Consider the following 14,450-nt stretch of genomic DNA (forward strand, 5'->3'; position numbering starts at 1 on the left):
TGGGTGCCATGGCACCCCCTCTGAAATTGCTAAATAGTATAGATGTATCTAGACATGTTTTAGTATATAGGTACATCCATTTTTGGACAAATGGAAGTCAAGTATTTTGGAACGGAGGGAGTAACAACTTAATGCTAATTTAAGACAGTTTGTTTAGATTATGATAAGATTTAGACCTAATTACACTATTTGTAGTGTAAATTTTGACAATTTTTTATTGTGGCACCCCCACCCCCAATTATAAGGTTCTAGGTCCGCCACTGCATGAAAGTAGTATCGGTGAAAACCTGTATTAGCTTCATCTGCATGTTAAAAATACATATTGCTTCAAAATGGCAAATACGGCATGTACTTTGTTCTGCCTAGTGCTGTATGAATTGCCATGGAGCAATCTTTTCATAATGTGAACCAGAGAATGGTATTCTGAGTGCATTTTGACATGTTTTTTCCGTGGCCATTGACTGTCTTTGCGTGATATTTTGTTTGCTTTTGTCTGAGTAATTTGGCATCTTATCATATTTTACAGAACCGTTTTCCTGATCCGAAATCTATGGCTGATGATCTCCATTCCATCGGTTGCAAATCAATCTGGATGCTTGATCCAGGAATCAAGAAAGAGAAGGGTTACTTTGTATATGATAGTGGTTCAGAAACTGATGTTTGGATTAAAAAGGCAGATGGCAGTCCATTCATTGGTACATTTCATGACTTAAATAAGCTCCTTTGGTCATCTCGATGAACTTATCAGTAAAAGATCCCTCATGAACTTTAAATCCAGGCGAGGTATGGCCCAGTGATTGTGTTTTTCCTGATTTTACCTGTGAAAGAACACGCACCTGGTGGGCTAGTTTGGTCAGGGATTTTGTCTCCAATGGCGTTGATGGAATATGGAATGATATGAATGAGCCTGCTGTCTTCAAAGTATATGTTCTATCATAATTCATTCTTTTTGCCATATGCTTAGTCATAGCTCCTTATTTTATATCCTATTATTTCATTTTGTCCCATGTAACCAAAAGTGATGGTGTCAACTTGCAGACAACTACAAAAACAATGCCGGAAAGCAATATACATAGAGGCGATGCAGATATTGGTGGTGTCCAGAATCATTCTTACTATCATAATGTATCATTTTATTCCTTTATCAGTAAAAGTAATGGAATGCAGTCAAATAGTTTGGCTACTTTACGTGTTTTATGCTTTGATCTTTATAAATTTTCAGGTCTATGGAATGCTAATGGCAAGGTCTACATATGAAGGAATGGTGATGGCTAGTACAGACAAACGACCATTTGTTCTTACACGAGCTGGTTTTATAGGAAGCCAGCGTTATGCTGCAACATGGACTGGTGATAATCTGTCAAACTGGGAGCATATGCATATGAGTCTGCCAATGGTTCTTCAATTGGTAAGTGAAATATTTATCCTAGTCCCAATAGTTCCATCTAAAAAATGTACCAAAACCTAGTCCTCTTCCGTCTTTGACAGTATCCCAGTTCACCTTAAATCATGCTCAGTTATTCTAATAAACAAATTAACAATCAAGCAGTCTATGAATTAATTGTGTTGTGAATATAATCTTCTGACCTAAAAGCAACATACAAGTTTTGTTTGTATTACGCTTGAAAACCGTTGTTTCCTGTATTAGTTTAAAAAGTCGGTTCTTTAGTAAATTGTAGTTCTATTTTTATGACAAGTCTGTTTCTTAGTATGTCATTCGTAATCTGTTGCATAAGTAATTGCAGCATTTTTAGTATATTTTTACATGAAAAACTATCACTGTGTCAAACTTACTATTACTGGTGTGATTTTGAGGAGACAGTAGCATACATTTCTAGGAATCTAACTATGCGGTTATCTTGTCAGGGTCTTAGTGGTCAGCCACTGTCAGGTCCTGATATTGGTGGGTTTGCTGGAAATGCCACTCCAAAACTTTTTGGGAGATGGATGGGAGTTGGTGCATTGTTTCCATTTTCACGTGGTCATTCTGAAACTGGAAGCATTGACCATGAGCCATGGTCCTTCGGTGAAGAGGTACTATTTTTTTTTCTTTTTTGCGAGAGGTACTGTTTTCATGCCTGCGGCCCCCACCAATGCACATAAAGAAGCCTAGATCTCTTTGCATGATGCTTTTCTGCATTTTACTTGCCATGATGTATGAATTGCTAGCGAAGGTATTTTTCTATTAATATCTTTTTGCTTAGTTGACATGCCAGCCTTGTTAAAAAAATGCCAGATCTATAAGTGAGTTCTCTTGATATTGAGGTACTATACATTTCCTTCAGCAATCCATTTTGTTGGGTCAGTCAATTAGCCACCCATAACCCTAAGTTTTTGATTCGATAATTGATACTCCCTCTGTAAACTAATATAAGAGCGTTTAGATCATTAAAATAGTGATCTAAACACTCTTATATTAGTTTACGGAGGGAGTATTACATTATGGGGCCAACTTTTTCTTCAGAAAATGGGTTACTGTCTAGGGACTTTTTCTCATTGTGTATGTTGCATACAATCATGGGTCGCTAACCTTGTGATCATTTTAATCTTTTTGGGCTTGTTCCATGGAAGTAATAATATGTTTGGACAGTTTTTCAATTTATTTTCTAATAATAGTTAACAAATAATCATGTGTGATTATTTTAATCTTTTTGGGCTTGTTCCATTGGAGTAATATATGTTAGTTTTAATTTTTTCCAATAATAGTTAACATATAAATCATATGTGATCATTTTACTCTTTTTGGGATTGTTCCATGGAAGTAATAATATGTTTGGACACTTTCCATTTATTTTCCAATAATGGTTAGCATATACTCCCTCCGTCCGGAAATACTTGTCCTAGAAATGGTTGTATCTAGACTTATTTTAGTTATAGATACATTCGCTTTATCCATTTCTAGGACAAGTATTTTCGGACGGAGGGAGTAAATCATATGTGGTCATTTTAATCTTTTTGGGCTTGTTCCATGGAAGTAATAATATGTTTGGACAGTTTACATTTGGCCCTAAAGAACTCCGGCAGAAAGTCCACAGCTTTACCTTTAAACTCTAAAACCATTTAGATCTTAACTACGCTTGTTCCAATCTGGCACAGTTTCGAGCCATCTAGATCTCAACTCCATGGACTAGTGGACCATAAATTACCTAGCTTACACCTCCTAAGTACCACCTAAAGGGTAGCCTTGTCATTTGTCAATGATCCCTAAGGCTATAAATAGCCCCCATGAGCATGTACTCTCATTCACTCTCACATAAATCAACAAGGGAGAGGCACCCCCCTCCAAGGGGACCTTGTAAGTCTTGGAGCTGGGTGTCGGGATCCGAGGGACCTTTTAAGTCTTGGATCGTCAAGAGAAGGGGAGCTTCGGAAATGGCTACGTCTACGGACTTCTGACGAGCTAAGCACTTCTATCGTTGCATCTCCTAACGTGGGAGTACGTCATGCCCCACGAGGTAACTGAACCTATTTAAAGAAACATTGATGTGTCAACTTTGTCTGTATACGGCGACCTTTGCATAAGGCCCCCCTACACACCCACACTAGCTTCACTTTGCAAGTACTAACTGTATCACATCATTATAAAATCTTAGTGAAGGGTTAAGCTGAAAGACTAAAAGAGAGTAAACGCCCAAGCCAACACACTCGGCACTAGAGTGACTTATATTAATCGGAGAAATCTTGTCTATTTTGAGCCTTGATATGATGAGAGATCAGCTGAGTATCCTTCAGAATTTAGCTTTCCAACTCGCAAACTTCGACCTTGGTATGATAAGAGATCAGCTGAAGATCCTTCAAGAATTTAGCTTTCCAGGTTTGCAACTTCAGAGGGTTGTGTATTGGAGTGTCAGGGCAATACTCTTCTCCACTGTGCTATTGTTTGAAGTTGAACAGGTCTCGTGTGTCAGCGTCTGAGAACCTGAACTGAAGTTGACATGCAAGTTACCTTCTTTTGGTTGTCACGTTGATTTTAGCTAATTTAAAGTCAAGCCCCTTCGATTTCTGGCACTGCTAATTTCTAACAGCTCATATATATTTCAGTGTGAGGAAGTTTGTCGTCTTGCGCTGCTAAGACGGTATCGCCTACTGCCACATATCTACACTCTATTTTACCTTTCACATAAGAAGGGTGCTCCAGTTGCTGCTCCACTTTTCTTTGCTGGTAATAATTGCTGTCTCACTGTCCCACTAATGTATCTAAGTAGCGGATACCCATATTCTAAGTCACATCCTTTGGTTGCTGAACTGCAGAATACGTTTGTTTGGAGAAATCTTTTCTGATTCTAACCAATGCCAGCTATTTGAATTCTGATGCAAAATTAGATATCTAAAAAAATCCACCCTTTGTCTTCTTCCTTACTAAGACTGTCTCATTGGTGGGCTGATAGAAAGTAATCTTGTTAGGATGGATTTATTTTGTGATACTAAATCATATCCCTTGTTTTCCTTGTAGACTCACAAGACCCAGGATTGAGGAAAATAGAGACTTCCTTTCTCCTGGGACCACTTTTAATCTGCGCAAGGTAACGATTTCACGTCAATGTGCTTACAACAAACTTCTTGCTCCTGATTTTCTTCTGTATATGTGCTTGAATGTTATTGTGCCAAAGGGCTTGTCTGCAATCTGATTTTGCATTGTTGGCTGTAAAATACTTGATTTTCTGTCATGTGTTATCATGTATACTGAAATAATAGCGAAATAATTTGTATTTTCCGCCTATTCTTTGGTGTGACTTCAGTTGCTCTGGTATTTTGGCAGCACTTCACCTGATAAAGGTGCTCATGAATGTGCACATAAGTTGCCGAAGGGTGTTTGGTCACGTTTTGATTTTGGAGATTCACATCCTGTAAGTTGGTTGGTAAACTTTCATTGTGCTGTTTTTTTAGGAATCTTTCATTGTGCTGTCATGAGTGCTAGTCTGGAGCTGAACTGATTTTAGTTACAATTGAATGATTATACAGGATCTGCCGGTGATGTATTTACAGGGTGGAGCCATACTTCCTGTAGGCCGTCCTATTAAGCATGTTGGTGAAGCAAGTTTAGATGATGATTTATCACTAATTGTTTCACTAGATGAAAATGGTATGTACTACACACATCATGCATGTTGTTCCTTTAAGTTTTGTCTGGAACGATTTATTTTTTTGGTTTGTTGCGCATCAGAGATTGGTTATGTTTAAGGGAAAATCTAAGTGGGGCATGTTCCCACTTAGTCTACATAGCTAGTGGCCTTACTTTGGTTAAGTCTGTCCTTGTCGCTATGCCTCTCCATCAGCTGGTGGTTCTAGAGCTCAACAAGAAGGCTCAGAAGATCGACAAGATCCTTCGGGGCTTTCTTTGGGCGGGCAGGAGGGCCGTAGTGGGCGGTCACTACCATGTCGATTGTGTCGACCCCTATGGCTTGGGGGTTTCGGTGTTTCGGATCTAGGTAGGATGGCAATCATTCTTAGGGTTCGTTGGTTGTGGAGGATGTGCACTGACCCCATCCGTCCTTGGAGGGGCCCCGACATGCAATTCTCTCGAGAAGAGCACGCGGTGTTTGCTGCATCCACCAGGATGGTAGTTGGCAACAAAGCCTCAACCTTATTCTGGGAGGATCACTGGCTTGATGGCTGCGCTATTTGAGATTGCGCCTGAGCTATTGCTTCTAGTCTTTGGGCGCATCTGAAAGCGGTGGACCATCCAGGATGCCTTGGTAGACCGCCGATGGATCTCTCACATCAGGGGTGCCTTAGCCCTATTGCCTTAGGGCATCTCTAACCGATCCCCAATAGCCGAAAAAGGTTTTTTTTTGCCGAAAAAGAACCGATCCCCAATAAAGCGTTAGAGGAGGAAAAATCTGGTTTTCCTTCTCTAACCAGGAACTAACCGAACCCCTAAAATCGTTAGTGGAGTAAAAAAATTACTCCATGGTGGCCGCGACTCTTAAATATTCTCGACCAGCCGGCCATGGAGTAAAAATTCTCCACCCCATTCCGCCTCACCTCCCACTGCCCCCGCCGTCCAATCCATGCCGGAGCGCACGCACCCTCACCCACATCCACTCTGCAACCGATAATGGCCAGATCCAGCCGCCGCCAACCCATTCCCAACATGAATCCATGCCGCCACAAGTGTCGCCGTGCCGACACTTCCTCCTGCGCCGATGTATCCCGTATCCCCCATCTGCTATCCAAAATACATAGGCGTGCGACAATGCCGGTAGGGGACATGGTTCGCAGAGGTCACCGGCCGTGACACCCACAAGCGGATTTTGGATTGGCTCCTTCCACTCCACAGTGCGCATAGCACGTGAGTACGACATCATGTTAGTCCGCCTCCACTGTGCCAACGCCCGGTGCAACTTCCCCCACGGCCTGCCGCGGTTGGAGCCGGTCGACCCTCGGGTGCCACTGCACAGGAGATGCGGGATGACCGGGAGGTCCGCGAGCATGTCGAGGCGGAGCAAGCCAGCAAGGCCTACATGGTGGAGCTTCGCCGCCACTGCTCTGTGATGAGCACACGTCACCAGATCAGGATCCGGGCATCGCCACTGCCGCGACAGAGAATGAGCCCGAGCCCTCCATTGCTACACCCCTCGTCGTCCAGACGACCAAGAGACATAGCCACTATCGTCGCTATGAAGCTAACCATGTGAACCATCACCCAGGGCACCCAACCATGGTAGGAGTGGAAAACCTCCTCCATTCCTAGCTCGGCATCAGACATCAGGTCTGGGGCGCCTCCACGGTAGGAAGCGCCCCCACCCGCCTCACCAGCCAATCTTGGTGGACTGGGGGCATACAACCCAATGACTGCCGACGGCCGTCGCCAAGCAAGCTCGAACGCCACCATGCCTGTGGCCGCCGGCGCCAATCCGTCCAACGACACGACAACGCATGGAAAGACCAACTCGGATTGACACCACCAACATGCAACAGACAAGAGCACAACGCGAAGGCAACCAACCCGGACAAAGTCGGCCCTTGAACCTGCGCGCTGCCGGACGTCACCCAGCACCACGAACCAGATCTACGCCGCCCACCGAAGACGCCAACGACCTGGATCGCGCCGCTGCCAAACCACAACAACCACACCGCCCGAAGGATCCTGGCCCGAAGGATCCTGGCACGTCGTCACCGACTGCCACCCGGACCGAGCCCACCTTCGCCTACTCGGAAAGGAAGCCCCGACTCGCCTTGGGCCTAGATCTGGCCCACTAAAGCACGAACCCTAGGTCAAAACCACCTTCGTTCTGCGAACAGCCTGCGCGCCGCCGGCTCGGACCAAGGAGAAGGACACCACCACCGTCCGCACCCCTCCGCCGAACACCTGCAACCGACGAATCGATGCAACCACTATGACTCAATAGAATCAGATTGGGGCAGAGCCGCCGCCACGGACGAGCGCTCCACCACGACCCAGCCTACCGCCAGACAGGCCGGTGCAGCCGCCATGCCACTACCATCCCCGTCGCCATGACGCAAGATGGCTGCCACATGAGCCCAGCACCCATGCCCAAGCCAGCCGTCACGAGGGGAAAGATGCCCCGCCGCCATCCACTGTGAAGGGCTTTGCCTTGGTGGCCCCGTTCGGCTGTGACGGCGCCGCTACCCGCGGGGGGCCTACGCACGGGCTAGGGTTGGGGATGCATACTCACCGGCGGTATGGGTGGAAGATTTGGCCAATATACTTCCAAGAGCTGCTATGATGTAGTATTTCACGGAGGGTCGATTCGAGCTCTTGGAAGCTTGACTGGAAGACTAGGGCTCCCGTGGAGTCAAGTTCTTCGTGTGGCCAGCTTGCCAGGATAGTTGCTACATCATTGAGCGGCTTGCGTGCTCTGCGATCAGTCGGGTGAGGCGATGGCCCATTTCCTCACTAGTTGCTCCTTTTCGTGGACAGTGTGGCACGAGGTGCACTCCTAGATCTGATCGACCCCTCCCCCCCTCGTTCTGGAAAGTCAACGGCTATAGTCCAGGTGGTCGGTGCATCTGAAGCATCACAACACTATCATCTTCGTCAACGCCCAAGCAATAGGCTGCAGCAAATGTGAGGGTTCTCGTGGCTTTGCTTTCGATGGTGGTGGCGTTTAGCGGCATCGTGTTATAAACTCCGGGTATTGCCCTTCTTAGGGCTTGTACAAACTCTTCTTTCTACCAATGCATCAAAACTCAAGGCTTTTGCGTATTCTAGAAAAAAAACCTCCCACTTTCTCTTTGTGAAGATCATATCTAGTTACATATAGTAATCTGCAGATACTCGTGTATTTTTCTGGGATAAACTAGCAAAAGAGCCTGTGCGTTGCAACGGGAGAAAAACATAACACACGCTCTTAACCCAACAACCATCACTCAAGACCACAATAGGTCCACCCCCTTCATTTTAGCGAGGCATCATATTGTGTTGCCGCTTATCCTCCTTCTCACCCTCGCCGGCGGTGGCCTCAGTGTTCACACAAACCAAAACGTGTTTGAATGTGGTTAATCCTAAGGCGTCTCTCTCTCTCTCGCTTTCTCTCACTCGTCATGAGAAATCTGTTGTTTTCCCGTACGACGTTTGTCAGAGGTATGCATGTGTAGTTATCGATGTTTTCTTTTCCCTATATGGTTATAGTGGGTGTTTATTTGCAATTCGGATCGCCGCCGGTACGAAAGAAAAATGGATCATGCGCTATAGATTATAAGTTTGCTTCCAAAACAACATTTTAAAAATATTTAACAAGTAAAATTAACATCATATTCAGATTCCGCACATTTTTCTAATCAAATTTCATATATAACATGTTAAAATCGGAGTTACGGTTTAAAAGATACGGATAATTTAGAAAATCATTTGTTTGACTTAAATATCTTCTTAACAGGTAAAAATAATCTCATATTCATATTCTACATATTTTTCTAATCAAATTTCATATAAAACATGTTCAAATCGGAGTTATGGTTTAAAAGATATGGATGATTTAGAAAAGCATTTGTTTGACTTAAATATGATCCGCGGATGAATTACCTAAAAGGTCAGGGGGTTTTCATAAAAATGTAAAATAACGGTTCAGGTGTGACTTAAGTCCGGACTGCGGGTTGATTTTAAGAAAACACAGTTTTTTTTTTGCAAGACGGACCGGCAGAACCAATCCATGCTTTATTATTAGGTATAGATAATCGAATATGCTGTCAATCTATTTAATTTGTATTTCCATCATCTCTTATGTGTTGCTGCATTGGTTAGCCCATTTTCTGCGTTCAAGCGACTGATTTAAAACATGGTCATACTGAATGATTCACCCTGCTTTGCACCATGACTGACTTGTTTTATAGGTAAAGCTGAAGGTGTCCTATTCGAAGATGCTGGGGATGGGTACGGGTTCACACAGGGGAACTACCTTTTGACATATTATGTTGCCCAAGTCCACTCATCAGTGGTTTCTGTGAAAGTTCTGAAAACCGAAGGATCCTGGAACAGACCAAAACGTAACTTAAACATAAGTGTATTACTTGGTGGAGGTGCTATGGTATGTCTATTGACTTGTGGTAGGATCAAGTACTCTACCAGGTCTAGGGCGTAGGTGGTAAGGGAAGGATGGAGGGAGACGTGGCGAGGATCGGGCGCGCCGGCGGCAGGGCGCCGTCGTGGCTAGGAGAAGGGCGGTGGCTAGGGCTGTTGGCGGCTAGGGTTCCGGCTCCTCAGGGAGCCGGGCAATAGGAGATAATATTCTTCTTATTGCTTGCCTTCAAAAAGAGTCTTACAACCTATATTTATATCCTAGATAACTTGTAGAAGAATCAACCTAAGATAACTTGCCTAAGATAACTTGCCTAATCTGAAAATAAAAACTAAGATAACTTGCGGGCCTAAGCCGGCCGGCCATAACACTTCTCCCCGCCTGCACAAACAGCTCGTCCTCGAGCTGTAAGGTGGGGAAGCGCTTGCTTGAACTCTTCGAGGTAATCAACCAGCGTCAAACACCTTCTCGACATCTGGGGCGGCCAGGTCGGCGGCGACGGCGTCCTCCGGAATGTAGTCTGCCACCTCCAGGTAGAAGAGTCGCGGGCAGGCGTGGCCGGGCTTGTAGGGTTCGTCGCAGTTGAAGCACAACCCTTGGCGGCGACGCTCGAGTATCTCAGCTGGGGTGAGCCGGCGGAACGGGCGCCCCGCGGTCGCGGCGAGGGGTGCCGCAGAAGCCTGCACAGGCCGACCCTGCGCGGAATCCGGTCCGGGTAGCGACCCAGCAGTCTGGGACGGTGATTCCTGCTGGATGGCCACCGCGCGACGCTCGAATGCGCGGGCGTAATACATGGCCGACTGGAGATCCTGGGGTCCCCGAAGCTCCACGTCCACGCGGATATGGTCCGGTAGACCGCCCACAAATAACTCGGCGCGCTGAGTTGCGGAGACGCCCGACGCGTGGCACGCCAGGGCCTGGAAGCGGTTGGCGTAGTCCTGCACCGTGGATGTGAAGGGTAAGCGGCCGAGGGCCGCCAGTCGGCTCCCGCGGATAGGAGGCCCGAACCGGAGGAGACAGAGTTCCTGGAAGCGCTCCCATGGTGGCATGCCGCCCTCGTCCTGCTCGAGGGCGTAGTACCAGGTCTGCGCTGCGCCTCGAAGATGATAGGACGCGAGCCAGGTGCGATCCGAAGCGAGCGTCCGCTGCCCTCGAAAGAACTGCTCGCACTGGTTGAGCCAGTTGAGGGGGTCCTCCGTGCCCTCGTAGGTGGCGAAGTCCAGTTTGGCGAAGCGAGGGGGTGTCGGCCCGCCGTGCCCGGGGGCGGCCGTAGTTGCCGCTGGCGCGTATGCTGGGTCGGGAAGCGCCGGGGCGTAGTTCGCCGAGCTGGAGGGGTGATCAAACCGCAGGGAGGGCGTCGGGTGTTCCGGTGCCGTGGAGTAGACCGGCCCCGAAGACGAGCCGGTCGCCCAAGCGGGGATCGGCGATGGTGACGGTGGAAACTGCACCTGGTGCAGGGGTCGACCCGTAGCCCTAAGCGCGGGTGGTGGTACTGTCGATGGCGGCGGCGCCTGGTGGAGCTGCACCGGCGCCTGCGGCGTGGGGGCCGGCGGTGACGCCGGAAGAAGCTGCTGGGTCTGGCCCTGCTCCGAGGCGCCGGTGCCCAGGTTAGGGCTGGGCGGGGCCGGTGGAGGACCCTGCTCCGAGGCCGCTGGAAGGTAGGGCGCGACGGAGGACGGCGCGGCCGGCGCGGTCCAGGTGGGCCACTGCGGCCCCGTGGTGGCGAGAAGTGGCGGGGCTGCCGGCGCGATCTGCGGCGGCCACTGCGCCCAAGGCGGCCGTGCGGCCGCTGGGGCGAGGAGCGCCGGGTAGCCTCCGGTGACGGCCCCCGGTGCCGAGTACCACGGAAGCGCCTGCTGACCCGCGGCCATGGCTGGATGGAGTCCGGTGATGGCCCCCGATGCCGAGTACCACGGAAGCGCCTGCTGACCCGCGGCCATGGCTGGATGGAGTGGTGGGGGCGGCCCGTACGGACCTGCCAGGTAGAGGCGGATCCCTTGAACCGCGGTGACGAGGTCGTTGAGGACGCCCGCCATGGCCTCCGGCGTGAACTGTTGCGGCTGCGGGGGAGGTGATGGCGGCGACGAGTGTTGGACGGGGGCCTGTGGCTGCCCTTGGCCCGGCGTGGTGCCGGGTGCCGTTAGGACCGGCGCTGAGAGCGGCGGTGGTGGTGGAGGAGTTGGCGGGCAGCGGTGGTGGTGGCGGTGGAATTGGCGGAGACATGGTCGAAACCCGGTTACCTGATACCAAATTGGTAGGATCAAGTACTCTACCAGGTCTAGGGCGTAGGTGGTAAGGGAAGGATGGAGGGAGACGTGGCGAGGATCGGGCGCGCCGGCGGCAGGGCGCCGTCGCGGCTAGGAGAAGGGCGGCGGCTAGGGCTGTTGGTGGCTAGGGTTCCGGCTCCTCAGGGAGCCGGGCAATAGGAGATAATATTCTTCTTATTGCTTGCCTTCAAAAAGAGTCTTACAACCTATATTTATATCCTAGATAACTTGTAGAAGAATCAACCTAAGATAACTTGCCTAATCTGAAAATAAAAACTAAGATAACTTGCGGGCCTAAGCCGGCCGGCCATAACAACTTGTTTCTTATTTCTCACTTGATAAATAAACAAATGTTGGCTGTAGGGTTTTAATGACTTTTTGCGAACTCAGATAAGTTCACATGGTGTCGATGGCGAAGAACTACATATTACGATGCCTTCGGGGTCTGAAGTGTCCAGCTTAGTCGCAACAAGTGAACTTGAGCTCAAGAAACGTTTGGGTATCGATCCCACTATTTTGCCATGGATATAATGTTTTAGATCTAGAAGGGCTTATCTCTGAACTTGTCTTATATTGCTATCTTGTGATGATCGTGCAGAGATGATTTCGCCTATACCTGATATAGATGAACCGTCAGGACAGGAAGGTGCTGAACTCTCAAAAATACCTATTGATTTGAAGAGCGGGGACTGGCTGCTTAAGGTTGTACCATGGATTGGTGGTCGTATTATTTCGATGACACATCTTCCTACTGGTATGGTTCACCTCTATTATATTATTAATGTGCTCAGGCCAGGTTTACAATCTCATTGTTACTGATAGGATGTATATGCGGTCAAATAGAGATTGCCCTGAATTGCTGTTGACCAGTACATCTGTTGCAAAAGAGTAGTTTAAGGTTATTCTGAGATGCTTCAACATTTGAGTAATGTTCTTGCAGTCCTAGTATGCCATTGATGATTGCGAATGGATTCTACATTGACCCAAGTCTTGTTATTGTTAACTTACGTATGGTTTATGCTTGATCACTACAGATTCCCAGTGGCTTCATAGCAGGATTGAAATAAATGGTTATGAAGAATACAGTGGGACTGAATATAGGTCTGCTGGGTGCACAGAAGAGTACAAAGTCGTTAGGTAAAATAAAACATCATTTAGACTGTTTCTTACTTCTGTTTGATGCTCTTTGACTTGTGGGTGAATAGTTGTGTAGCTCCACTTTTGGCAACAAAATAACTGTTAGTTGAAAAAATACAGGAGGTATCTTGAGCAATCAGGAGAGGAGGAATCTATTTGTTTGGAAGGTGATATTGGGGGTGGTCTTGTTCTTCAGCGCCACATATCCATTTTGAAAGACAACCCAAAGATTGTTCAGATTAACTCTAGCATTCAAGCAAGAAGTGTTGGAGCTGGCTCTGGTGGGTTTTCAAGGTGAGTGCTAAGTTTTATAAAAAAAGTAATGTTTGTAATCCTTGATCAGGAATTGTGCAGCTGCGACTTATGTAATTACACAATACAGAACGCTCATGTGAATGCCCACACAGATTGCATTGGTGCCACAAAACAAAATGCTTTCAGATTCTATTAAATCTTAGATTTGCTGGCATATGTTCTTTTTCTCCTGGGTATGCTTTGTTCTACCGTTCGGCAAGTTTTATAATTATTCCGATCCAACTTGAGTTAAAATTTTAGGCAGAGGTATCTTTGATTATTCAGAGTGAAATAGTATCTCGGAAAACTGAAGTATGTTCCTCCTGTGAAGGTTGGTATGTTTGCGAGTTCATCCTACTTTCACCCTTCTGCACCCAACAGAGGTGGTTGTTGCTTTTACGGCCATCAATGGCTCAAAGCAAGAGTTCTCTCCAGAATCTGGAGAAGTGACATTAGAGGGAGACCTCCGGCCAAACGGTAAATTAAGCTGTCCAAAGTTCTGAGGTTATTTAACTGATCAGCATTTTTTGCCCTTGATTTGGTTACTTTTCTGAGATTATTTGTTTCATTTGTTATCTTGTAAACTACCAGGGGAATGGATGCTAGTGGACAAATGTGTAGGGGTGAGCTTGGTAAATACTTTTGATCCCAGTCAGGTTAGCAAATGCTTGGTACATTGGGGAACAGGTGATTTGAACATGGAGCTTTGGTCGGAGGAAAGGCCAGTTTCCAAGGACACGCCGTTGACAATTTGCCACCAGTACGAGCTGAGACAAACATGCTAAACCTTGCCTTGGGATTTTCAGCATGCATCTTTCTTTGGTGTGTCGGCGTCACCTAGCACCAATGTGTTTAGAACTACTCCTACTGGACATCATTGTCGAACCAATGTTTTAAAACTACTGGGCAACATTGTCAAGGTTGGAATTTTCGGACAAAGTGCGCTCTGGTGATGAAACCTAGCTTGTTCATCATTAATAAAGTATAATAAAGTAGAGGCTGCGATCTCACTTGTTTTCTTCCTCTTCAATAGCACAGTGGCCCATTGGATCATTTTAGAGCATCTCTCAAATAAATCATCCCAGTAGGTTCAACATCATTTGAAATCCATACTTTATGAAATTTAATTCAAATATAACTACAACAAATGATGAATATATGGATTGCATATCAATTTCATCGTGAAAAACAACTCAACAAGGGAGCTTATGTGCACAATATACATGTTCAATCACAATGACTTTTAACAAACGCAGGAGATTCTTAGTTG

The 14,450-nt window shown here is 46.9% G+C and overlaps 1 protein-coding gene across 3 annotated transcripts in view; it reads left to right on the plus strand.

The window, feature by feature from the left end:
- The window catches only part of LOC119277552 (alpha-glucosidase 2-like), a 20,806-nt gene extending 6,603 nt beyond the window's left edge, over positions 1 to 14,203 (plus strand). The window contains exons 8-23 of one of the 3 annotated variants that reach the window (XM_037558833.1): positions 527 to 695; positions 779 to 921; positions 1,039 to 1,125; positions 1,223 to 1,408; positions 1,867 to 2,034; positions 4,042 to 4,162; positions 4,454 to 4,523; positions 4,760 to 4,847; positions 4,963 to 5,083; positions 9,298 to 9,491; positions 12,113 to 12,248; positions 12,348 to 12,503; positions 12,784 to 12,886; positions 13,007 to 13,180; positions 13,512 to 13,657; positions 13,772 to 14,203. In XM_037558833.1, the coding sequence (XP_037414730.1) occupies positions 527 to 695; positions 779 to 921; positions 1,039 to 1,125; positions 1,223 to 1,408; positions 1,867 to 2,034; positions 4,042 to 4,162; positions 4,454 to 4,523; positions 4,760 to 4,847; positions 4,963 to 5,083; positions 9,298 to 9,491; positions 12,113 to 12,248; positions 12,348 to 12,503; positions 12,784 to 12,886; positions 13,007 to 13,180; positions 13,512 to 13,657; positions 13,772 to 13,965 (2,256 nt within the window). In that variant the 3' untranslated portion in view covers positions 13,966 to 14,203. The remainder of the gene's footprint in view (positions 1 to 526; positions 696 to 778; positions 922 to 1,038; positions 1,126 to 1,222; positions 1,409 to 1,866; positions 2,035 to 4,041; positions 4,163 to 4,453; positions 4,524 to 4,759; positions 4,848 to 4,962; positions 5,084 to 9,297; positions 9,492 to 12,112; positions 12,249 to 12,347; positions 12,504 to 12,783; positions 12,887 to 13,006; positions 13,181 to 13,511; positions 13,658 to 13,771) is intronic. The other 2 variants (XM_037558839.1, XM_037558848.1) reach the window with 2 other exon arrangements.
- Positions 14,204 to 14,450: the final 247 nt, after the last annotated feature.

Source organism: Triticum dicoccoides, chromosome 1A, assembly GCF_002162155.2.
Source record: "Triticum dicoccoides isolate Atlit2015 ecotype Zavitan chromosome 1A, WEW_v2.0, whole genome shotgun sequence".
In the NCBI taxonomy this organism is placed as follows: Eukaryota; Viridiplantae; Streptophyta; class Magnoliopsida; order Poales; family Poaceae; genus Triticum; species Triticum dicoccoides.